Genomic DNA, 27,311 nt, shown 5'->3' with positions numbered 1-27,311 from the left:
GCCACTACCTTCAGGAGCAGGGGAGCAAGCACAGCACCGCCGACACAGCTTCAGCCCTGGTAAATCTCTGAGAAAGCCACTCTGCCCTGAAGGCTTCAAGTGATGGAGAGTCCTCCCCGCACACACACAGACTGCTTAATTGTTTACCTACCTGCACCACTTCAGAAGAAAAACTCCTGCTGTATTTCCACACCATGCCAGCAATCAGCCATTCTTCCCCAGCCACCCACGTGGTCAGTCAGGGTTTATTTCAGCTTTGCTAGAAACCCATCGTCAGGGAAGGGCAGCACCGCTACCTGCCATGGCTTCATGGGCAGCAGAACAGGGGACGGGCACGCTGCGTTCCAGGGAGAGCTCGCATAAATCAAAGTATGGTAACACCACATTTTGAATGCAACTTTTTATGTTAATTTTTTCACAAGACGGTGAAGCACAGAGATACATATAGCCTATTTTGCATTGGTAATTGAAATAAATTACCATACTCCTCCCCAAGTCCTGCAACCGCTATTTTTCAGATTGAAATTTTCTTGGGTGTTTTAAACATTTTTTTTCCTTTTCCTTAAGGATAATTATTGGACTTAAAAATTAACACCTACCCTTGAAAGAAGTTGTAGCCTCTACTGAGTATTTACCTTCTTACCTGTTACAAGTTTTTCAACATGCTACTGGATCAACTTCCAGTTAATTTGTTGAGCAGTGTGAGGAGCCATCACAAAAGTCCTTTAGAAATGTGGTCAGTCTTTCAAAAGATATAGACCCAATAGACCCAATTTGAAGTGAACTAAAATAGTAACAGTTGCGAATAGATTAATTCCTGAGCACATTCAAATTGTATATTTTACATCAAACCTTTGGATTTCAGGAAAATAGTTCCAGCTTTTTTCAAGAGTGGGGCAATCCGAAGGAACCAATGCTTCTCTTTTCACAGGTCCTGCAGCATGATGTAGTACTTACGCCAAAGCAACACAGAAGTCTTGCTTCCAGAAGTACAGAACTGCAACACTTTTTATTTTAGAATATGTGTGTTTTCATATATGTAGACAATGTGCCTCTGCAGTGACCCCCAGACTCACAGAGTTCATCTGTTTCTGAATGCAGAAGAGGCAGAAGGGTAGGAGGAAAAGGCAAGTTTGGGGCACCTTTGTTCTCCCTCCAATTCTGACATACTTCAGGGACTTATGTAGCTCCTGGCATCGTCCATTAAAGGAAAAAAAAAAAAAAAAAAAAGCAATGCCTTCCTCTGACACTGCTCTTTGGATAGGGCAGAGAGCAGCTGCAGGGCTTAGCGCACGGCCCCGGCCTGGCAGTGAGCAGCAGGTGCTCACCGTAGCTGCTTAAAACACTTAATTTTTTTTTCCCCTCTTAATCACATTTTCAGCAAAAGAAACTTTTTCTGTTATAACTACCATAGGCTATCAGCTATGGACTCAAACAAACCTTTGTGCCCATGGAGCCTGTCTCAACATCCTTTGGGCAGCATACAGTAAAGCGTTCTTCCTTCATTTTCACAAGAAAATGCTGTTAAACACATACTAAAAAGATGATGGATTTGGTAGTTGGTACCGTTTAGAACTGGTGTCTTGAGGTTTTGCAATGAACCACCAGGGTCTAGGAGAGCTCTTACCCTGTCAGTGCCCCAGCCTCCTGGTCAGGCAGTGTGCAGGGCCCGTGCTCTCCTGCACGTTAGGTTGCGTTAGATAATGCTGCAAGGATAAAAGGTTGCCTAATGGGTGTGAATAAGGAGTATGAACAAACCTTACTGATACTAGAATACAACATACTATAAATCCCAATGGAAAGGGGAAGAAAGAACTGTACAAAGTAAAAATTTTATATCCACCTATTGCCATTTCAAGATGGCATTAACTATTTATACCAACCCAGCATGACTTCAAGATCAGAAATACCCACTAAGAGGAGAAAAGAAAGAAAAACACCCTACATTTTAGACATTTGGAAAAATAAATAAAGGCACAGGCAAAGGCATTTCATTAAGCCTTCTTCCTTATGTACCAGGTAGTTGCCAGACCGCGGAGCAGCCTGAGATCTGCCAGTGTTGCCTCGCTAGCATTGAGCACCATGAGCTCACGGCACCCCGCACGAGGCTTTCACTTCCTTCTGCCTTCTGAAGAGTAAAGAGAGGCAGTAAAGCAGCTGTCTTTGAAGGAGACATCCAGGAACAGCAAGCCAAAACCAGAAATGCAGTCTCTTAGCAGGCTGGGGGCAGGCAGAAGGCAGCAGAGGCGCGTCCCCCGCAGCCACCCCAGCCTCCTCCCGCTGCCTCCCCGCTCCAGCCCCAGGAGCCAGCCCCAGGCTGGGGCAGCCGAAGGGCCCCTGCTGTCCTCACAGGCGAGCACGCTCCTCAGGGACAAAGCGCCACCTCCACATCCCAGAGATCATTCTGTCATCTGCTCAATTTTGCATGTTGAAAATATTCACCAGCATGGGTGGGGCCCCAAAGCACATTTAGTGACCGATGGACTTTGTAAGCAATTAAAAAAACTTTTTAAAGGGGTTACTGCTTAGAGAACAGTATTTTTTTTTTTTAAATACATGTCAATGTTTTACAATATTTTTCTTAAACCAACCACACAATTTAGAATAAACTGGACTTCAAAAACCCTGCAGAATTAGTTAGGATTTTCTTTTAAATGCAATTGCTGCTTTTAAGGTCAAAAGGTCACAATATTAGGTACACAGGAAATAATTAAAATACCAACTGGAGTTAAATTCTGCTCTCGGTTGCTCAAATAAGCCTCTGGTTTCAAAAGGGTTACAGAAGAACAGTAAATTGAGCATATACACTTGTAGAATCAGAGAATAAGTCAGTCCAGTTCAGATCCATAGCAGTAGATCAACACAAATATCACTTCACAACTAAAGTCATACTGAAAATTCTACCGAAGGCAATTAGGACACCTAACACACTTGTTGGGCGTTTGTTTACATCCTGGAATAATACAGTTTATGTCTTCACATCAGCATGCACTAATGTGCTTGCCAAATGAACTCCAGTTACCCGTCAATTAATTTCTGTTAGCTAAGTGCTGAAAAATCCCGAGTGACTGATATAGGAAGTCAGCATCTTACAAAGACCTGAAACAAGCTACAACCAGATGCACGTTGAGCAATTCCAATTAATCATAAAGTCTGTAAAGAATCCAAGAATATCCATCCTTGAACTCTTAGCGTTTCAGTCTAGACAGGTTTGGTTTCAACTTACTTATCACGAGAAATACACAAGCGGGACACGAGCTGTGAGTTTTATTCACAGACAGCGCTGACCACAAACAATTCTGACTCGTTTGACAGGTTGCTATCCCTGCATCTGGTAAAAGGCTACACATCGTACATGCTGAACAACCACAGTGATTTTCTGGTTTAGCAATGCTGAAAATTAATTTCTGCCAGGTCAAAAATGCTTGAAAAGGAACAAGACTCTTTTTGGTGCTTATAATTGGCTGAATGAACAGGTACCCACGTTTCTATGCTACTGTCTGATACCCAATGCACATGGACACTGGAAAAAAAAAAAAAAAGTGGACATTTCCTGAGTTGTAGATATCATATACAACTTTGTATGTATGCATAAATATTTATGCTTGGAAATCTGTAACTTTTGCTATCGCTACTGAGGTTGAAGTAGAGCAATACTGTAAATAAATAAATATCAAAGTACCTGTGAACACTCTAGTTCCCTCTACCAGACCGACCTAGTTCTTTGGTAAATCAGATTTTCAAGCTGCTTCTCAGCTGAGAGTCCCAGCCTTGGAAATACCTTAAATATACAGTGTTCTCCTTATATTTGTTTTATTGCAAAAATACGTGAAGCATATGGCATGTATTTCTGGAATCCAGGCAGCTTGTGCTGTACAGTAATTCAAATGTGAATCTCCTCTCTATTTTTTCCCTTAATTAAAGGAAAAAACAAAAGATTCAACAGCCAAAGAGAAAGCAAAACCCACACTAAAGGAAACATAATATTTGAAACAAGAAACACAGCAGAAAATAGACAGCCAATCTGGAACGTGGCAGAGTATTCAAAAAAGATGGGAAATCAAGATCTCAAGCATTAGAAACTTAATTACTCAAGTACTTCATTAGCATGCTTTCATCTTAACTTTGTTAATCATCAAGTAAACTTGGCAGCAAACTCCCAATACTAAATTGAGGCACGTAGCACTACTGTAGTTCATTCAAGGAGTACAATTACCATGAATATCATCTTTAAGTACATATGGCTTCCAACTACGTTGAGTCACTTTGCAACTATCATCACTGTAAAGCTCCAGGCAGGTTAACAGAGATTTTGGTGATTAGTAGTGTAGGCAGCAGTGTCGGGGAGTTATGAAAACTTAGTGTAAAATCATCCCTGGTAGATAACACATTGATTGCGCAACCTTGCTTTGCACTTTTGAATTCATTTAGCACCAGAAAAATCCACAATAGATGTTCACAAGATCTTACAAACCACACAGCATATACTACCAGCTTACGAAAACAATCCAACAGTTTCTCAGCGCCTTTTTCAACCTTTGGGTTGAAAAAAAAAAAATAATTTAGAAAATAACTCAGTCCCTACAGCATGGCGATTTTTATAGTGCTACATTAACACAAATGTTAAATCATATTTAAGCATGCGCTCTATTTAGCAATAATGATCACAATAATTAATATTAGAATACTTAAACCAAGGCCAGTAAAAATAACAATGTTTTCTGAAATCATTCAAGTATCCTACCTCCAACTCAAAGTGCTTTTTAGTATCTTTTCTGATTCAAGCATAGGGCTTAATTAAACCACGATTTCTGCTAGACATTCTTAAAAAAATTTCTTCCAACATTCAAGTCTGTCTTAGAGGGAAAAGGTCACATGCACTTTTAAGGAACAGCATCATTTCTGCAGACTTTGTTGTCTTCAAGCTCCCTCTTGATCTTCTTCCTTTGCTTCATTTGGTACTGCAACTCCAGAGCCAGAATTTCATGAGAATTCCATGAATCTTCACTGGAATCAACACTTTGACATGACACACAGTTGAAAAATGGAGGTGTAGGAAGCCAAAAAGGCGTGCCAGAAAGGTGCTGAAGCTGGAAACCAGAGCAGGGCTGGGGGCACAGCCCCTGCCACAGCTCTGAGAGGCCTTGCCCCTCCTTTCATTTCTAATTGTCACAGGTGCTGCAGACTACCTGGAGACAGCAAGATGGCAAGGAATTTAAACAATTCCCCTCATCAGGACAATGTAATGCCTCCTTTCCTCGGGACTGTCAGCATCAGGGCTGCAGGAGCCCTGCTGGTGTGGGCATCTCTGGGGGAGCCCCGGGCACGGCGCCTCCCGAGCCATCGCAGCAGGAAACACGGCTCGGCCTGGGACCTGCCCTCAGCCTCCAGGCACAGGTGTCACAGGTAACCGACAGCCACCCTTCTCAGGAATACCATCAGGTGCACAACTTCTAACAGCTAAAACGAGACTTCCTTCCAAGCACCCACATCGGGGCCCACACCTGCTCACACGGCCTACTAACAGTAGGTCAAACGCAGGTGCAGCGCAGAGCTTGCTGCCTTACCTGGAATGCTATCCTCAACAGCTTAACACCAACTTGTAAGCATTCATACTAGTTATTTACGTTGGTTTAACAGTAACACTGCAGAAACAAAGCATTAGGTCAATAGACCTGTGAGAAATTTACCAAGGGAATACCAATGCACAGGCTGGCCTGTACCTTTTTCGCTACCCAAGTCAAAGAAAAAACACTTCCATTAAAGATTAGTTTTTCTACTCAGAAGCTGATTTACAGCCATTCACAAGACTACTCTCAAACATCCCTTTTCATCCTAGAGTTGTAATACAACAGAAAAACTAGCCTTTATCAAAAGGAAAAAAATAAATCACAATGTCACTTTGATCAGACCAGTTGCTGTGGAACTTCTTGCACACTTGTAGTCACGCAGAGGAGACATTTGGTCTATTTACTATGCACTTTTTATAATGTTATCTTAAAAGCAAAGAGTTTAGTAAATGTTTCTTAAGTCATTACAGCTTACGTTACATGTCATACACCATTTTCCTAAAAATCTCTCTGTATCCCAAACAAAGCCAAGGATTCTCGATCACTTAGTCTTCTCTTTGCCCAAACCTCCAAAAGACCCAGAGACTGCCAAAATAAAGTCATCACACAACAGCTGCTTCCAATCTTTTGCAACTTGTTTGAACAGCTTACAAGTTCTGGTTAACTTGCTTCTAACTTTATAGTGGTTTAGATAGGAACTAAGACATATTGTTAGATTTTGCAGATTAAGTATTTACCTACCTACAGTATTTGCTTTATGCATAATGTCATCCAGTGCAGCACTGCACTAGCATCAACAGTTTTAAATCAGCACTGTTGTGCATTAGAGCAGTCATACCTGTGCAGGCATTTTAAGATTGCTATACAGAGATTTAAATGGCTGTTCTTAAGCTTTCTGTGCAGAAATCGCTGCTTGACGCCTTTATCACTTGACTAGTTCAGGTTTCATTGGGTGTTTTCTTCATCGTGATGGTAACTGCATGCAGAATTGAGATCACAAAGGGTGAGACCACCTATGGCAAGGGCAATAATTTTGACTCCAACTTGAACAAAGTCAAAAGAAATACATGCACACATACACTCTTCATTGGGAAATACAGTGAGCTTCTTGATTACAGACTAATAAATCCTTAGTCTACTTAAAAACAAACCAACATACACACAAGACTCATTCCCAGCAAAACGCTTCAAATATCATCACTATCACTCGAGTTCCTTTAATCATTTGAACTAAAACCTACTTTTCAATCATTCTCTCAGCTGCTACTCATATGTTTGCCAAAGACTGTCACCCCCAAATAAAAAAAATAAAATAAAATTACAAGTCAGGCAAATGTTGAATTCCTACAAAAATGAGATTTTATATCATGATGTTATAACAACATGACAAGAACGAGAATCTTTTTGACATACACATTTTGTATAAAGCTATAAACACTGTAGGAGGAGGCTATAAGCTATAAAGATCATTATTTGAAACTATTCCACCTTTGAACAGAGCTCATGTACATAAACTTGCTTCTATAGCAAGTCTCAAACCTCTTCAGAGCATGAATGGGCACTCAGAATAGAAATTCCCAAGGGTACAGTGAAGGTCTGTCAAGATGTTTTTTTGGGTTGCCTGCTATACAAATCTGGAAAGTAAGACAGCTTCTAATAGCAGTACAGCTCCAAACACTTTCCATTTACCATCACAGGAGCTGTCCATTAATTTGAATGGCAGCAGATTCAAGAGGACACATATGCCACTCCTTTTCACATAAAACTCTTAAAGAAAATGGAATTTCTTGCATTTTGTCACTCCTCAAAGAAATCTGATACTTAACAACACCTGCATGCAAGGAGCATCCAGATGAAGAAGTCATAAAGAGCCAGCTGCCCTTTATTCAAAATGCCCTTTGCAAAAAACTTGCCAAACATTCTTTTGAGAGAAGCAGAACCACCAAGGAACCCCACAGCCACAGAACGTACCGTGGTCTGCAGAACTGTAAGCATCAATAAAGCCTGAGCACTGCGTTGAGAAGAACCACAACTGTATTGAAAATGAGGTTTAAAATACTGCACAGTTACAATCACAGAGACTGGCATTTCAAAGGCATGCTTTCTTGCGATAGAACAAGCTTGGATTTTTAAAGATACAATCATAATGTACAGCAAAATATGTGGCCATAGGACCAGCCTTAAACTAAGGCCTTGTTTACATGATTTCTGGACTGTCAGGAAGTATTTTGGCTGGGCATGTCATTTTTCTTCCAAACCAATTAAATTTTTGCAATTCTCACTGTGAAAAGAGCTATATACCACCTTTATATTGACACTGGTATAACATATTCCCACAGGGAAAAGAAATAAGAGTACCTTTATATTGATACAATATTTTCCTCTAGTGTAGAAGCAAATATAGCTTTCATTATTCAGTCAAGTTAAAGCAGTATGTTTTTTTTTTTCTACTTTATAGACAAGGCCTACGTTTAACAAGCACCAAAACACTTCAAGGTATTTGGAAGATCAGACTACTGAGCTCAACTATTTGTACTGTCCTCACCAAGTCATAGAGAACATTGAACATCTAAATACATTCAAAACTCTGATTAGACCCATGCCATATTTTTTTTTGATTTTTTTTTTAAATCCTTCACTGTTTGACAAACACACCTTTTTGGCAAGAACTAGAGTATATCTACAAAAAAAAAAAGTCATAATCCAGAATTTAGCAAGTTGCCTTCAGCTGCTCTGTTAGGCTAAGGAAAACTGGACTTCACGCCCCACTGTGTGCTACTTACACCCATTTTTGCATCACTCCTCAATCACAACACAGGCAATAGGCGAACAGGAGGCACTACAAAACATCAATACTCTGCTACCTGTTGTGGAGAACAGAATGAGTATCTGCTTTTACCAAGCTGAGTGAGTTGCTTTCAATACACTGATCTGGAGCAAGGCTTGTTAGGTGCTAGAAATATATATATAATCCCACTGAATTTAAGGCAAAATTGGACCATCACAATAGCTGAGACATAAATTTATGGCAAATTGTATTTTTAAAACTTCAGTGCAAGATATGCCTGCAATCAAGCTTTCATCATTTTCAATACAGTATTTTTTGTTAAAAGAAGCCCCTAATATTCAGAACATACTCTTATCCAAATTTTCAGGAGATACTGCATATTGCTAAATCAATATCCAATCCCCAACTGGAACACAATATTATCATTTTAATTTCAATCACTGAGGTTTCACTGTGTAGAATTAAGCTAAAACTAAAACCACTCCTTCCAGTGTTGAAGCAGAAAACTTTCCTAGTTAGAAGAGGAAATGATCAGATTTATGGCAGACATCAAGGCGGTTTGTTTTCAGTTGGCCTAATTAAAAAGCCTTTACACACCATTGCTTAATTTCTGTTTCCATGTCATATAGATAACTTCAAGTCTTCTTGGGATGCAGAAAAAGAACTGTGTTTTTTTGTGTACTAATCTTTAAAGAAGGGGCTAAGAGAGGAAGGTAATGGAGGTAAACAAACTCCCTAGATCTTCCAAATCACAGAAGGTACAGGTGTCCTCCCACCCCAATCCTTCCTCATTGGAGGGAAGTAGCAATAGTCTTGATGCATAATTTCAAAGAGTTAAAATGTAGCAAGATTAAGTTTAAATTTTTAAATAATTGATCTTTAGAATTCTGCTCTTCCTAGTAAACCTGTTCCTAGTAAAGGATAAGGTCCCAATCTTACAAGATGTTTTCCCACTGAGGCCGCGCTACCCTCCTAAAGCTGCCCACTGCCCACAGCGTTCCACACGCATGCTGGCATCACACAGCCCCAGGACCTAAACACAAATGAAAAGCTGCATCACCAATTGTTATTTTACCCAATATTTAGTAATCTTGGGGCTTGTTTTTTGTCTATTTTTTTTTTAAACGCTGTCCTTAGCTAAACCTAGCCCCCCCCCCGCCACTTTTGCATCTATTACAACATAAATCAGGATTAACGGCCTATGTGAAAGTGTTTTGTGTAATACATAAAAGCGCACAAAGTTGTTTTCTAAAAAACAGCATTTGTATTAAAATTCTGAAAATGGATAGACATCTCTTAAACGCATGTCTGGAAACAAAATGACAGTTGTTAGAATTTTCTTGGTACATCACAACGTTAAGGTTTCTTTCTTTGCTGGCTGGAGGTACATCCCACACTTAGAAAATAATAAAATATAATAAAATAAAAACTGAAAGAACAAAAAAGCCCACCCCCAAAATCCCAAAAGGCTAAATTCTTGCAAATTTGAAGTAAATGAAGCCCGAACTTGCAAGACATGGAAATTACAGTTAAAAGGCTCAGATGGAAATAAGAAATAAATTCCACTAACAATAGGCCCTTTTGTCCTGGCTTGTTCAGTATGATTACTGAAAGGAAACTGTTAAGTAGTTTTTGGAGTAGTAGATAATGGGATTCTGTGGAGCTTTCACAGGTTGGCACCGGCTGGAACAGCTGAGTTTTGAAGGCACTCTACAGACACAGGGCTGCTGTTGGCCCTGTATCGCATTTAGGAAGTCTTTGCACTTTTTAGAGAGCTAGTCATCAAAATCAGTTATTGCCAACCCAAAAAGAAAAAACCCTAGAAACCAAAACACCGCCGCTCCCACCCGCCAAAGGGCAAAACAAAAACGAAATCACACACACACGCACGCCTAAAAAATTGTGCAGATTTGTAACATTTTCACAGCTGATTAAAAAAAAAAAAAAGGAAAAAAAAATAAAACAACACGCTACCACTCTCTGCAAACTCCCATCTGATACAGCAGGTAAACAAAATAGAAAATTATTTCACAAGTGATCAGCAGACGCCTCCCGGCGCCGCACGCCGGTGCCGGTGGCCGTGCGGTGCCCGCTTTGCATAGATCCGCGGCCTCCTCCCGGTCCCGCTGCCCACGGCCGGCTGCGGCAGACACCACAGGGAACACGCGACGGTGGAGACTGGATGAACGTACATGCTGCGAAAAGCCACGTTTCCAACGCGATTTTTTTTTTTTTTAAGTGTTTTTTTTTTTTTTTTTTTTCCTTCCCCCCCGCGGATGCCCGGGGCGCCGCGCCCGCCCCCCGGCCGTGCCGGTGCCGGTGCCCGTGGCGGCGGCGATGCCCGGTGCTCGGTCCCGGTGCCGGTGCCCGGTGCTCGGTCCCGGAGCTCGGTGCCGGCCGCCGCGGACCTTTGTTCCCGCAGCCCCGGCCGCCGGCCGCTCTCAGAGGATGGCGCAGGCGGCGCAGCACTGCTCGTCCCCGTTGGGCTGCGAGGCGTAGTTCATCTGCCTGACGATCTCGGCGAAGAGCTCGTCCACCGAGGCTTTGTTTTTGGCCGAGGTCTCCATGAAGGGGCAGCTCCACTCCTCGGCCAGCGCCTTGCCTTCCCCGAAGGAGACCTCCCGCTCGCCCTCCAGGTCCACCTTGTTGCCCACCAGGATCATGGGCACCCGCTCGTACCTCTTGACGCGGATGATCTGGTCCCGCATGGGCTTGATGTCCTGGAAGCTCTGCTGGTTGACCAGGCTGTAGACCAGGATGAAGCCCTGCCCGTTCTTGATGTAGAGGTCCCGCATGGAGGCGAACTGCTCGGTGCCCGCCGTGTCCAGGATCTCCAGCACCGACGGCGAGGAGTCCACCTCGATCTCCTTGCGGTAGAAGTCCTCGATGGTGGGGTCGTACTTCTCGATGAACGAGCCGGTCACGAACTGGACGGTGAGGGCGGACTTGCCCACGCCGCCCGAGCCCAGCACCACCACCTTGTACTCCCGCATGGCTCCCGGCGCGCCGCCTCCCTCGCCTCCCGCTCGGGGCTGCCGCTTCCCTCCCTCCCTCCCTCCCTCCCTCCGCCCGCCCTCGCCGGAGGAGGAGGAGGAGGAGGAGGAAGGCGGGCAGGGAGGGGCGCTCCGCGGGGCCCGCCGGGGCGGGCAGGGGCCGGCCGCGCCTCACGGGCCCGCTGCGGGCCAGCCCCGAGCCCGGCAGCGCCGCGCCCCGGGGCCGGGCGGCGGCGAAGGAGGAGGAGGAGGAGGAGGAGGAGGAGGAGGAGGAGCGGGAAGCGCCGAGCGGCCGCGCCCGGCCCCGCCGCCCATGGCGCCCCGCGGCCCGCCCACACGGCCCCGCTCCGCCTCCCCCCGGTGGCGGCGGGGAAGGGGCCGGGGCTGCCCGGCCTGGCCGCCCCTTATCGCCGGGCACGGCCCCGGCAGCGCCCCTGCCGCCCCTATCGGCCCTCCGCAGGGGTCGCCGTGCCCTCGGGGCTGGGCCGGGCACAGGCGAGGCCCTCCCGGGGCCGCTCCCCCCGGTGGTGCCCCCCCGGCCCGGGAGGCTCCGGAGCTGCCCCGTGTCGCTGTTTCGGCGGCCCGTGGCCTGCTCACAGCCATCCCGCCCTGTGGGGTTGAGTCCCGGGGCTGGCTGCTTGCCGCTGTTGGTAGAAGTCACCCTCACATCAATCCGGCATTCCTTTCAATAAAATATCCGCAGTTATTTTTGGCACCCTCTGGTCCTTGCTTTTACACTGTATCCAGTTCTTCACTGTTCTCAGTCTTTATTCAGATAATTGTGGCGTGTGAGGCCTTTTTATCACACCTTTGTGCTTACAAATCTAGTTTAAACACAGTAGTTGGTGCAACAGGCCTTGGCAGACAAAGACAGAAATATTTGAAATAAACTGCAAGCAGCATTCTCTTACTAGCAGACAGTTCTCACACGGCTACATCCCGATTAAATTATTTTTGCCAGAATTCACTATGGGGATTTGCTCTGCTGGGTCTGGCTGCGCTGCATCTCCAGTGATCCTCAGGGGAGAGCTGCGACTCTGGCAATCCCATCCCTGCAGGAGCTTCAATGACACCCCGGTGCTGTTTGTGCGGGTCTGTGCAATGAAACATCTCCCCGTGAGGACAAAAGCTGTGTTCTGCCAGCCGCGCTGTGGGGCTGCTAACAGTTCCAGCCGTTTGTGCTGAGGACGCCCGCGCCCACGGCTTGCTGTGACTGCAGATAAAGGGTGTCGCAGTCACTCAGGGTGGAAGAGAAGTGGCGGGCCACAACTTCCTTAAACGCATCGCGTAGCTGAAGCCTGGCACGCTCCGTGTTTGTTTTGTAGGTGTAGGTCATGCCCTGTGCCTGTCTCTGCCGAGTCCCCAGACAGGCTGCCGGTGTGCCAGGCCTCCTCCGCCTGGTTCCTCCCAGGTGCAGTCTTCTTGCCCGTCGGCAAAGTGTCACCTGCAGGCTGACCCTCAGCTAGGTCACTGCACAGAGCTCTACAGATCAACCAGTGAATGTTTTACCTGATATTGAATCCCGAGGACTGGGCTTCGGCTGCCTTTCTGTTCTAGACTCTACCTACCGCATTACCCTTAACTTGTGACAAACCTAAGGCCATTTTATTCCAGAGGAGCCTGTTGTTCTTTGAAAAAGTGAAATGCACCTCTGTGAGCACCTCTAACTGCATGTTCCCGAATGAGCCTCGACCACTGCTCACCTCCTGCATGGACATGCAGAGATGTTGGTTTTGGAAACAAACTAACTGAGCCCGGAATGAGGCTTTTAATCCCCACCTCTCCCTGTTCCTCATTTCGCTGTCTGTATGACTCCCCCTTCTAGAGGTACTCCAGAGGTGGGGCTAGCACATCTAATCCTGACAGTGCACTCCCACCTTCAGCTAAACCAGCCAAAACCAGTCATCAACCAGCCATTGTTTGCAGTTATATTTAAAAGCAGCTACAAAAAATTGGTTGAAAGGCTACAGTATCACTGAGAAAATACTGTATTTTCTTGTTCTGCTGACTTCCTTTGCTTGCGCTACTCTAAGGTTTTGGGTACCATACAGATTTGTTTACCTCCATCACCTCTACAGCATCCCACATGTAAATTACTTACACTGCACTTTCCACTAACATGGCAGCAGAAGATTTTATAAAGACCAGACAATTGTAATGTTGGCTTAAATTCAATCCATTTAATCACAATTCACTGTTGAATCATTTGTTTATTTCAGGGACAGAATAAAATTTCAGTATATGTATTTTTTTCATTCTTCATGATGCTGTTGATTGCTGTCATTTCTGAGGGAAATGTTTTATGTTCAAAGCAAAAACTGATCTTTACGCTGTTGACATCTTGAAAATGCCAAAGTAGGAATCATCTTAAAAGTATAAATTTGGTTACTAAGTAGTTTACCGTGCAATATTTACATATATAACTACCTTTTATTGTGTTTTATTGTGTATAAGGTTTCAGTACCATGAATGTTCATCTGTGTCTGGTAACATCAAGATTTGGCACTATGAAAATAGGTGAAGATCTTCTGGTGTTACTAGAGGGACTTTCTAGCCAGGTCCTCTGGTACTCTCTCAAAAGACTCATAGCCAAACCACTTACAGCCATGGGATTAGGCCCAGGCAAGGTTAATGTTAGCAAAGGGGCATGTAACCTTTGAGCTGATTAAGTGCAACTGAGCTTGTTTAGGATGAATATTTTACAGAAAAACTGTGCTATACTTGGGGAACAGAAAAATGATGTGAAGAGTGGGCTAAGTTGCAAGACATGTCCTGCTTTGCTAGAATCTGTACGTTTGTGAATTTCAGAAAGCCTGAGCTCTGTCAGTGAAACAGAGCTAGAACCTGTCGGAAGTGTGTGGCTTTCCTTAAAACAGACCCTGTGAAAGTATGCTTAGAATTAGTTGAGTGTGAATGAACACGTTTGTATTTGAAACTCTAAAATGCTGTGGAAGTGGCAAAGAGATGATAGCCTTTATTTAGATTTTCTTTGACTTCAGTTAGTGGCTATTCATTTAAATCATTTTTATTAATACATCGGAAGCTCTTGTGACTGTGAAGGAGACTCCTCTGGGATCATAGTGCTCTGCCATTTACTAGCTAGGTATGATGATAATTGAACTTTAAAGCTACAAATAATACTAAATATCATACTTTGTCATTCAAGGTTTATGAGGTAATAGTGATATTAATAACAATATTGTAGCATATTTTTATGTAACAACTTTCAATTTCACGTGAAGATGCAATTCCATATGCATTTCATGGTGATGGTGGCCAAAGGACTTCATACCTTTTTTTGCTCTCAGTTATACAGCAACAGTCTTTAGGTCCACGGTGTAAATAGGCCCTAAAAATGATGAACTGATCTGTGGTGGGTGAGAATAGGTCCTTCTATTGTGGGTTCTGCTTAACTGCTTACAGGCCACTGGGGCTAAATACAAAGAGCTGAGCAGTGAATTGATCTGTGTTTTCAGCAGAACTAAAGGGGCAGAGAATGTCTTAATTCAGCACTGCTGCTGATAAATCCTACGGGAAGTCATGGTCAAAGAATACTGTACACGGTCATTTAACGTCCTAATGTCTGAAATGTTCCCTGGACATAATAGAGATCTGTTTCAATCCACTTAAGTTTTAATGGCTTAACCAGTTCAAAATTCAATATAAAATAGTTAAAATGAGAAGATTTGGAATGATCTGAGGAAGCGATGCTATTCGCTCACTCCCGTACGGATAGTATGTGGCATTAATATTAGCAGTGTACTGTAAGGCAAAGGGAGAAGGTAAAGGGCGAATACTTACTGAGGGAAACTAAGATGACAAAGTAATCTCTGTAGAGTTCAAAGCACAGAATTACACTAAGTGTTTTCTGGCATTGAACAAATCCAGAGAAATTTTTCAATGTATATTCATTTTGAATATATGAATTTGAGTAAGTTCTCTGGCCCTGAATCAGTTTTTAATTCAGTGGCATACAAAAAAAGTCTTTATTTTGGGTTCATCAGCAGGATGATTGTATGTTGGTTTAGGATTCATTTGGTGGGAGCTGAGGAATGAGAAGATGACCTTCTGAGCACAAAAATGTAAATACTCACATTTTAAAGTATTTGCCAATTTTAATAAATATACAATAAACAACATTTTTAAGATTTTGTGTGCACATTTGATCCATAAATCATCCCCTCACCCCTTTAATAGCACTAAGAGTGGTTCTGGTTGATACTTAATTCTATTTGTCACAGTACTGTCTAATAACATTAGTACTGACATTCAGTGCATCTCTTGCTCTGAAACAACTTCACTTTTCTTTATTTAAATTGGATTGCTCCTATTGAAATAATGGTAATGCATTCAGCATTGTGCAAGAGATAATCTCAGCCCTAAAAATTTGCTGGTAAACTTTAACCTAAAATCAGCAAGAAAGATTTACATAGTGGGCATTATTCTCGTTTTAAGAATAGCAGTGGAAGCTGCTGACTAATTTTTAAAATCTGTCCACATCCTGGCAATGGGTGGCTGAAGATCTGTGTCATCCTATCTCTACTTCTCCTGCTTCATCCTTCCTCTTTCCAGTAACAGGAAGCCCAAGTACTGATCAGAAGGCGATGAAACATACTGCTCTAATAAACTAGGCTACTCGCATGCTCTGCCCAAAAATCTGTGCAAAAAGCTGGACACTCTTGTGTCCTTGTTATGATTGTTAATAGAAGTGCACTTGTTTACCTATGCTACATTACAGAAGATTCATATTTAAGAGAGAAAAGATCTTTCAAAATTCTTCATAAAAATAATCCGGTATTCCAACGGGATTTAAATCTAATAATAATTAACTTGTCTGCACCTTGAGTTACTGCTGATAATTCTATTCATGAATATGTATCTAAAACAAGACTGCCTAATTTCTGTTTATCTTAATCCTATGGTATTAACTATTCTTATTCTAGAACCAAGATGTCTACACAAGGAGTTAAATGAGATAGTCAATTAGGGTAATTCCATGGGCAGAGTAGTTTTATTATAAGTGAAACTGTTCCATCTGTTCAACACCTAGATAATCAGAAAGAAACTGATAAGACAAATTGCTAAGTGACTCAGGCCAAAGGTACTCCTTAACGCCGTAATTTGATATGTTTGCAGGAGCATGAGTTGGTTTCTCCTCTGACTCAACCAGCTGAACAGTCTCCCTTCTGCCAGCTCCTTCCTGAGGAGGAAGTGATTTATGCAGAGTCATCCTTTTCCTGCCTGTCTGTATTAGCAGGTCTAGCACACCTCTTTGGAAAATGCAGCCCTACTGTGACTCCCCTCTGCAAAACGAATTCTGAAATGCGGGATTACCCAGCTTTCATTTTAATGAAAAAATAGCAGTTGCTGTTGGATGTAAATAAATAATAAAAAAGGTAGGACATACAGAAAAAAAAGTCCATAATTTCCAACAAAAGCCCTGCTAGAGATCTTATCGGTACTGAAAAAATAGCCATGCTGCCACAACTTACTACATGGCATCTCCCTAGATCTGGTGTGACAATACCAGTTTATCTTTCTTTATGATGGGAGTGTTCAATGGCATGTTTCCTAGCCCGCTCCTAGATGTCTTGTTTATAGTCAAAATATGCATAGTTTATCAAAGTGCAGCTGTATTTCTGTTCTTCACTAAATATCAATCCTTATCAATCAATATTCACTAAGTGTCAATCCTTTTGTATTTACCAGAGTAGCAGTTTAAATAAAAGGTGGTGAAGATTGGGAATTTAGATAAGCATGCAAAACAAAGAGAGAACACTTCTCTTTTACTATCTGCAGCAGTCAGGGTGTATGTAGGTGGACTGAAACAGCTCTTGGAACCGTAAATGTAATCTTGATAGCACTTGCATGGAAACAATCCTATTGTATGGTAATGAAAATGGTATGATCAGCATGAAGTGAAACTGATGACTAATTCCAAAAATAGACTTCCTGTCTGCAGCAAAGGCCCTTTTTGTAGGAAAATGCTTGTTCTTCATTGACTGGTATTATATTGCATTGCAATATTAACTCTGCTGGCAGCAACATTCACAAACAGTAAAAGGTGTAATTTTGAGAGTCTTCCCTCTTCAACTAGTTGAATTTGTTTATTCTTCCATCACCTGACCAGGAACAAGGAGTTTCTCTTGATAGACACTTCTGGTCACATGGCAGTGAGGAATGAATGCTTTCAACTGTGATCTTATCATATTTCGTAAGTGAGACGGGAGTTTCCAGAGTCCTAAAGAACAGACAGTAGTGTTTGCAGCTCATTACGCTGTGGTCTTCTGTGTAGGAATCACTGTAACAGTCTGCCTTTGGTCTCAGACTAGTGATGTAAAACTATGGTTGTAAATATTGGTAGTTTAACTGAAGTCTAGGGCTTTTTTCCCTTGGTAATAATGAAAGAAACACATTCTCACTTTAAAGAATGAGAGTTCATCTTTGGAAGGAAATGTCCTAAATAAAATCAGAGTTTTATTCCTTTCCTTTCTCATTTCCTGTAACTCCCATGAACATTATGGAGAACGTTCATATATAGATATATCCAGAAAATCAGTGAGTCCATAGACATTGTGTAAATATTAAAGAGGTGTAAGCAAGGGGCTGGTAATTGAGAGAGGTAAGAGGATCTGTTTCCCCCATGTACCAGAACAAGAGAAATGAAAATACTTATTCCAATCACTAAGGAAAAGGGATTTAAACATGGCAAAAACACATAACAGATTTTTTTGTTGTTGGTGGTGTTTTTTTTGGGTTGTTTTTTTTTTACAGTTTTCAATGGACAGAATGGAACTATCCCCTAGAATATAATTTAACCAAAATCTCTAATTGTCTCTTGAACAGTGTTTAGTGGTTCATGGTCAAGAGAACTGGTAATAAGAGATGTCCAAGAGGGAAGGTTGATACACAAGCATGTTTTGCTCTTTGAACCTATGCCCACGGGATTTTATCAATAATAATATTACTAAAGTTGCAGAAGCTCACAAAAATTGCACCCAATTTTAGGCGCTTGACACAAACTCATAAAATATTTACAGTATGGCCCTTTGGGATGCTGAGCATCTCTAGCTCTCATGAAGACAGGCAAGCCTTGGATCCCTCAGCCCTGCCCTGATTGAGTCCTTAAGACTGCAGGAGAAAAGAAATTAAACTAGACAAGAGGATCTGCCTGCTTAATTGAGCTTTATTTTGTAATGCACAGGCAGACTGCAAGATCAGCAAATCTCTGCAAGCTATGTGGCCATATGGGCAATGGCAGTTTATGAAACAACTGTGCCAAATTTGGCAGCCTTTATGATGTCCACATGGTAGGTCAGTGAAAACCATTTCAATGCCAGTTACATAATTTCACTCTTCAGTCATCTGTGAAGAATATGTAAAACAGGAGTTTAGGATAAATGGCATCATTTCAGCACTGAAATTTACACGGTTGTTTATGAAGTATCCGTGCTTCCTTTCTAACCAGCAGAGCTCTTTTGCTGCATCTTAGGAAACTGAAAATGTTTGAGAGTAAATGCTGGTGGGCATTCTTTACATGTGCACAGCCTTATATTTGAGTATTAATTTCTAAGTAGATTTTGGGTCAGCATAACAACAAAGGAGATAAGCTTTTCTGAGGGAAAGTAAGACACAACAGGCTCAGACTAATGCAAGTTATCTGCAGCCTCAATAGACTTCGGATCTCTTGAACAAAATGCCACATTTTCTGAATGTTTTAGAAGGTCTGCTGCTTGTAGCTTACTCTTAGGTTGTTGCAGTCTGGTCAAGGCTGGAGGGATCACGGTGTCTGACCACTGGTTGTGTCACCAGAGCACTCACTAAATACTGTTTCATCTTCCAGGCCTTCAGCTGCTGGGCCAGATTAAGGTGAATGTGGGAGCAAACGAACTCTTGCAACACCTGGCCCCTGCAGATAACCCCACCCAGCTTGACTTTAGGCCAAGTCATGGCACATAAACAGCCTCTGTTGTATTGACAGATGACCTCATGAGAATGAACAGATAAGATGAAATGATGTTGATACTGCTTGATCTGTAAGCCACGTTCGATATCGTCAGAGCAGGCAGTCAGGAATGCTGATGTGACCACAAGCCCTCAGAGAATCTGTGTGAAAGCTGGCTATCGTCACGCACTGCCAGGACAGCGGCTGCTCCCGCACCGCCTCGTCCTGCCCCCTGGGATATCCACAGCTCTCAGCTTCCTGGAGCACTGCTGCTGCAGGCCCTTCTGCATACCACCATCACAATTCCAACAATAAACAGAAAATATAACCAATTCTAGAATTTGGACATATTTATATTTCTGTTTGTTTTATTTTTTCATCAACAGTTCCAGTAGAAAGGTGCCGCAGGAGTGCTGATGGCCCCATATGGGTGTAACAGCCACTGTTTGGGGCACGGTGCTGCTTGACACAGACCGGTAAAACACACCCCAGGTTAGTCCAGTCATGTGAGAAAAAGTACTGGAAGACCTACCTGAGAATCACTGCTGGATAAAAGTAGAGTAACCCATCAGGAGTCAGCCCATAGTAAATGAGAAAGGTACACAAATTATTTACAGCAAGCATGTTCTTCAGCACAGAACCGTATTCCTCATTTATCCCACTCACAAACAGCAAATAAAAATATCTGGTCCTAGGATCTACTCCAATCAGTCCTTCTAATCTTCTGCTCGTTTGAGCCAGTTCTTGATTGCTCAAGCAGTGAACTTTGAGGCTCTCTCATTTTGAATGGAACAGATGAGGCATTTTAACACTGTAAGCAGAACAAAACGTCAAGATGGTCAGAGAACTTCACTTTTCAACTATACTTCACTTTTTTGCTTGTTTTTCACCCTGCTATTAAAGCCAGCAGGCTGCTTTACCCTATGGGGTTATTTTTGTATAAAGGTAAATTAAAAATTAAAAGTAGGCACACCATTAAATATGACACACAAGGCACAAATGTTTGACAGTTATCCAATTTATCAAAACCACCTATATTTCTGATTCTGTTCACCACCGTGCTTACAACCAGCATGATAGCATCAGAAAATTTTGCATTTGTGGTATTCAAGCATTAATACAAATGCAAACTGCATTATAAATCTTTTGATATCTCTTCCAGTTTTGTGGCAGACTATTGATAACTACTTTGAATGTAATAAAATAATATGTCAACATTGTTTCTTACTAGAAACAGTGGATGTGGGAAAAGCTTTTATACAGTCCAAAACACATCACAGCCACTGTTTCCCACTTGCATTGGGGCCACTTATTCTGACAAAAAATGAAGGCTTTGTACAACAGTATGGTTAAATCATACCTAGGTCTAGGTTCATATAAATTTATTATTCAGTTATCTTCCTGATACTTTCACAGGCTGTTTAACGAAGTGTTGTATGCTGACGCTGAGGTGACTGACTAATGCAAATATCTGTGTAAGAGTCAGTTTTGATTTCATCGTTAACTAATCCCTCAGTATCTGTCTTTGTACAGTAAACAACAAACTTCATAGTTGAGATTGGATTGAATCCTTCTGCAAACAAATATAAGTAAATGCTTTAATGAGAACAGGAAAGTAAGCTCTGGGGCTTTTGTGGTTGCATTGACAAACCAATTAAAAGTCTTGTGTTTTGTCTTTTATTTTGTCTTTTCCTTATTTTTTTTTTTTTTCTATTGAAAACTTCCAGCACTGTAGTGCTTAGCATATAAAACAAGAGCAGCTTGGGGTCTGCACAGGCTGAAGAAGCATTTGGAAGAGGGCTCAGGATCTCATGGCAGCTGGAATCTGGAGGGAGCCTTCTAGTCCTCTGCCTCCTGAAATCATTCTGCACTGTGCCATTGCTTAAAATAAAGATTTCAAAGCACTTCCTCAATAACGGCCCTCCTATGATCATACTTCCCTCACCCAGGAAGGACTGCTGTGGCACGCTGTCAAAAAAGAAGTCAAAAAATGCAAATTCCCAGTTAGTTTCACTCTTGGCTCACTGGAAGCGGAGGCGTTGGAGCTCCCTGTGGGCACGAGGCCAGCCAGGTGCTGGTGCTGGGGGAGGCGCTGCTTTATGGGACCAGCACATCCCGCTCTGCTGACCCGGCACGGCGTGACGGCAGCGGGATGGATTTTTAGGGAGCATGGTTACCAGTGGTTAACAAGTGTGCATCACATGTGCTTTCCCTCTGCCAGACTCATACGTGGCATGAGTGCCCCGGTGTCAGTGCTGACCTGCCTGTAAGCCTGAGTCACGCCTCTGGCCCTGTCCCTGCCTCTTCTGGGACCTGAGTGACCAACGCCTGCTGCAGTCATGCTCCCGAGAGTGAAGGGACGTGGAGAGCACAGTTCCTGGAGCATTTTGTAAAAAATGGTGAGGAGCTGGCTCAGGCTAGCTACGGCCAAGTCTTACCACTTTGATTAATAAACAGAGCAAATCGGTAACAACAATAACAAAACAGAATCACAGAACCACAGAATGGTTGAGTTGGCAGGGACCTCTGGGGTCCCTCCGATCCAGACCCCTGCCCCAGCAGGGCCACCCAGAGCAGGGCCCAGGGCCACGTCTCCCCAAGGAGACCCCAGCACCCTGTGGCACTGCCCGGCACAGAGGCACAGCCTGGGGACCAGAGGGAGTCTGTAACTGCAGGTGCCGGTGATGCATGGGCTGGGCTGTGCTGCATGGAGGGAGAGGATGGGAGCTTTGCCCTGCTGCTGGTCACCCCTGTCATTGGGTCAAGGTCACTGTTGCCTTCGCGCAGTCTCATGCCCTCTGGATGCAATGGTCTGGCTGTGCCTTCTTGCTGCATTTATGGAGAGTGGCAGAAGCTGGGGCAAATTCCTTGTATCGCCTTTGCCACTTGTGTGTCTGCAGAAAGCAGGCACCATCTGTTTCTGAGCAAGGAAAGACAAAAGTGCATTTACTAGTTTAGTGACAAACATTGCTAATCTGATGATTAAAAAAATGCTATCCAAATGACAAATTTCTTAAAAGCTAATTCTCTATTCTTTTACACATAATACAGCCATTCATTCACATTATAAGTACAAACCTTAAAGAAGCTATAATTATGTGTAATTAAATTTTCTTATTTTTTATTATTTATTTTAAGCCAAATACCTAAAAAAAATGTGATCTCAGAAAATCAAGCTGAACACTGAATCAAAGTAAAAGTCTATTCTAATGAATATGCTCCACAGAAAATACACACCGGGCTTCACGTCGCTTGAAAAAGTGCGGAGGTTCTGACAAGAAATACCTAGGGTAGCGTGACCCTTACTGTTGTATAGTGAATGTCACTGTATGGACTATTTGAAGCAGTTGAAAATTCACAAAGTTACCAGTGCTGTAAAAGAGCATCACTGGAGAGCCTGTGCTGTCCTGTTCCATGTAATGGAGGGACTGAGGCTCCAGTGCAGGGGAACTTGTCCGAAGGTAATGTTGACTCATGTGGAACATGTAAAAGAGAAGTAGGATTGTGTCTGTAAAAAATAGATAACACTCTCAGATTCCTGAATGCCTGATCACTAAAGGGACAAAGGTCATTTATTTATTTATTTATTTTAATGCCATGGACTGTACCTAGACTGTGTGAGTAAGGGAACATTTTAAGGGAGCTGACAATAGTTACTGTTAAACTGCCTCTGGATCCAAATGCTTTTTTCACTGACGTGACAGCAAAAGCAGTATAAAGAAACAGGTGAAGAAAAAAGCCACTGCATTTTCAGTGCAGATGTTTTTGAGAACTGAATTAAAGAAGACACAAATACAAAGAAAGTGCAACACTGGTGATGCCTAACTCTATGTGCGAAAATAAATTTGTCTGCTTCATTGAATTATGAGATCTACTAGGATTTCATCTGCAGAGATCAAATGAGTGTGTATTGTAATGGTACTGTTAAGCTGTGTGATGGATAATACAGCTAAGGCCCTGCTAATATTTGCGTAATAAACCTCATGTTTTCTTAGCATAACCACTGTCTTGACATTTCCCTGTCTCACTGCAGGCCCATCCTCACACGATTAAGTCCAGTTCAGACTGTACAGACCCAGTACAACGCTTTTCAGAACAGAGACATGCTTTTGCAAATGCACTTATACATGCACATGTGCACATGTATGTACTCTACCTACCCGCAGTGTTATATACAGCCAACTGCAGAATAAAGAGGTTTTCTCTAAGTTTCTCCTTCTCACATCCTCAAATATGAAAGAATAGATTGTGAAAAAGTTCTTAGTAGTAAAATTGTTCTGGAACATTAAAAAAACCCTCAAACTGTACTATGAGTTTATCTTTTATTTTACATGTAACATGAGTCTACAAATAGACAGACTGTTCTTATAACAATTACTTCATTTTTTAAATAACAAATTAGTAACAAAAGTAGCATTTAAAAGTAAAGTTTCATGTAGATAAAGACCAAACGACCCTTCCTACTTCTACTTACCTCAATGCCAATAACGAAACTCGTAGTACAATGAAATTCTGTAAGTAGCATTTAAAAATTGACAATAGGCTCTAATCATTTAGCACACGGATCCCATTGTAAGAGCACTTTTTCAGAATTAGGAAATCTATTGCTTAATTAATGTTTTGTGGCAGTTTGAATATGTAAAATGCTATATAAATGATGAGTATGATTCAGTTGTCAGTATCTGAACATAAATTATGCTTCACGCAGGGTTTAGGATAAGAAATTCCATAACATTTTGCAAAATGGCTTATGCATTCCCAGTAATTTTACATAAAATCTATTCATAGTGTCCATTGACTGGAAACAATATATGTGATTCTTTTAGTCAAACTACTTAATTCAGCAGATAACCACTGCCGCTTCATAGTTCATGGATTAGAATTTAAGAGAGCAGCTGAGGCATACATTTGAATTTGATTAATGACAAAGGGACCGTTTCAGAAAACAGAGGACACACTGTCCACTTAGCTCACAGTGCAAAACAAAAAGTCAAAGTGACCACTTTCAGTTGAACAGAAAAACGAAAAGTGGTGCTCCCCCCATGCTTAGCGCCACCAGTTTTGTCCAGCAGGAAGGCACGGGGAGGTATGATATAGCAGTGCTTGAGTGATCCCACCAGATTCAAACTTCTGGTAGTAATTTTGCCGATGTTCAGTCAAAAAGAGACAGTGCTTTTGGCGTCTGGTTTTGTTTTTATCCCTACTTCTGATGATATCAGAGATGTCAGGGCCCAGTGCTGTGCTCCTTGCGCACACAAAATAAAAGCAGATGAGTGGCTGAAACGAGCAAGAAGCAAGTTTGCACACTGCTGTGCGAAAACACTTGAATGAGCTCTAAGCAAGCTTGAGTTTGGGAGGAATCTTGTTGGGTAGCGCCTCGCCTGCCGCAGGGACGCTAGGCTGGGCACGGGGTCACCAAGCGCGGCGCTGCCCGCGGCAGTGGCTGGGCCCCGCAGGCCCCGCAGGTCATGGTGCCACAACAGCCCCCGGGCCTGCGGCAATGGCCCAGGAACGGCAGCAGCAGGGATAGAAGTGGAACTCGAGCCACCGACCAAAAGCATGTTCAAAATGCCCATGAAGGGAGGAGATGGTAAAACTGCCGCATTGGGTCACGGTGGAGTGCAGCATTTGCACAGTAGCTACCAAAATTTTTGATGAAAAATGGGTGATAGAATAATTGCCCAGTACTTTCTGAAGCTGGTTCATCCAGAAATTGTTAGCAGCTTAAAAAAATTCTAACAGCAGAAATTTCTAACAGCTGAAAATTTCTTTCTACCGTTATTTTATGAAACAGCATTAGTATACGCTCAGAAAATGAAACAGTTCTTTAAACTGCTTTTTTCTTTTTTTTTTTTTTTTCCTGCTGTTTGTACTGGGTATCTCAAGGGACTCAGTTGTAATGCTCTGGGATGTTTGCTCATCTGAAGATGACAGTTTGGGCTCGAGAAGGTAATTATTACAAGACACAGAGTAACAGAATGGTCTCTCCTCAGTCATTGTTTTGGACAAAATCCATGAGATTTCACTCAGAGGGCTGTAAAACCAGACCCACTGATTGATGGTACTAGTTATTTCCTGATGAATGTGTTTTCTCTTTTGCTTTCCTGTTTTTCCTTCTTTGGGACAGATCCCATGGAGACCTCTCAGAGCTACAGAGAAGTCCTGTGAGATACCATGGCTGTTTCAGGGATTTTGAACAGACAAATGAAACTCTCGGCACCAATTTGCCTGGACAGAATTCAAAAATAGGACTCATTCTGGTGGAGGACCAATAGCTTAAGTTGTTAATCCTCTAATAACATCATCAGTTTGTGCAGAGAGGTCTGAGACTTGTAGGAATGCTTTCTACTATCAATACATCAACAGAGATGGTGAGAGGGTATTCCAAACACACCATGTCTTTCCAGCAATTTTTTATTGAATAAAAAATGTTTTAAAAGCTCCTGGTGGACCTGTGTGACTCACAGGATTGGTAATAGGATTAGATCATTAGTTCAAAACTAGTTCAGAACCAATATCCTGTAATCTGATATATGTGGCTAAGCTCTGTTTACTTCAGTGTGGTTTGGGAGAGACATCCTGGTTTTCTCATGCAGATGTCAATGCAGGAGGCAGAAGAAAACAGACTAATAAACATTGGCATTTAATTATTGGGTTTTGCTCATGTTCTTATTTCTGTTCTCAGTTCACATTCTCATTGCTGGGCCACATCGTTTCATAAATAAATAACACCATTTAAAGAACTGCACGGAGGAGAAGGAGTGTGTTTGTTCTCCAGTGCCTCTAGCCCAAGTACACCAGCAGGGAGTCCCACGGCGATTCCTGCTAGGGTCAGCCTTGTCTGGAGCTGCCGAATTCTTCTCTTTAGAAATGGAGAATCCTTGGGGAGTAGGGAGGTGGGGACACATCTGTGTTTGTGAACAACACAAGCTACGTAATCGTTTAGGATGAGGAAAAGTACCAGCACCACATGAAACTGCAGAAGCAACTCTGAGTTAGGAGGAATGCGCTCAACCACTTTAATATTTTAAAGTTATTTTTAACATTTAGATAAGTCTAGGAACAATATTAAATTGGAAACATTCATGACATGGATGTCTCCCAAGAAAGACTATAGGGACAATGACTGGAGCAGAACAGAAAAGACAAATATAAAGCATTTAACTTGGTTGTTAAAAATAATTTGTAATAAGCTCCAACTGTCTGCTTTGTAAATCTCAAGAGGCAATGTTGAGATGGGGCTAGCTACCATGTCAGCCACAATTTGTTTTGTATGACCCGGAATTTGACATTCAACTTTTCAGCCAAAGAATAATTAACAACAGTAGCCATGCCAATAGAAGCAGGCAGAGCTTTTAATAAGCCCAGTTCCTTGATTAAAGAACATTGATTAATATCACCCCTCTTATAGAACTTTAGGCCATCACCTGCTACCTGTGTTTAAAGACTTGCAAATTTTATCCATCCACAATCTAGGTGTGAGATCTGTTTCATGCTTGAACTGTGATTTTCTAGAGCTTGTCCATGCTGTTCTTTAATTCTGACCTAGGAATATCTGCTACAAGTTAAGATCTTGTCATGTCTCCTATCTCTGAATGGTAGGTATAGTCATTCTCTCTCATTGTGTATTAGGATTTTTATTACTTCTGATGTGGAAGGATGGCATCTTCTCATTTTGTGCAAGAAAGCCTTGCTATGGTTAAGAAGGAAAGCTTTCAAATTGCCTGAAACACCTCAATTTTAGAAGATCAACGTTCACATCTGTGTTGGCCAGAATAAAAATATTCTAATTGTATTTTTAAAGAGCATCATTGTGGTCACCATTCCTCTCTTCTGAAGAGTTTATGGGAAGAGAATGTCAGATGTCACAACTTGTCGCCACTTTCTTATCATCTTTGGAAACAGCAGGAATCTTCACTTTATTTTCCTGTCCGGTGTAACCACCACCATGTCCGTATTCTTCTCACATCTGGTATTGTTTTTTTCCCCATCGTGTGTATTTTAAGACATCCTAA

General features: G+C 42.3%; 1 protein-coding gene across 1 annotated transcript; it reads right to left on the bottom strand.

Annotated features, from left to right (window-relative positions):
• Nucleotides 1-6,906: 6,906 nt before the first annotated feature.
• RAP2B (RAP2B, member of RAS oncogene family) lies at nt 6,907-11,604 on the bottom strand. Its single transcript, XM_068691709.1, has one exon. It carries the CDS (start codon nt 11,349-11,351, stop codon nt 10,800-10,802), a length of 552 nt encoding a protein of 183 aa, XP_068547810.1. The 5' UTR covers nt 11,352-11,604; the 3' UTR covers nt 6,907-10,799.
• Nucleotides 11,605-27,311: the final 15,707 nt, after the last annotated feature.

The sequence above is a fragment of the Anas acuta genome, chromosome 9, assembly GCF_963932015.1.
Source record: "Anas acuta chromosome 9, bAnaAcu1.1, whole genome shotgun sequence".
Lineage (NCBI taxonomy): Eukaryota > Metazoa > Chordata > Aves > Anseriformes > Anatidae > Anas > Anas acuta.
This window is presented reverse-complemented; position numbering and strand designations above follow the sequence as displayed.

What these genes read in the sequence shown, in the direction of transcription:
- RAP2B (XM_068691709.1), bottom strand. Translation starts at nt 11,351, where the DNA reads ATGCGGGAGTACAAGGTGGTGGTGCTGGGCTCGGGCGGCGTGGGCAAG.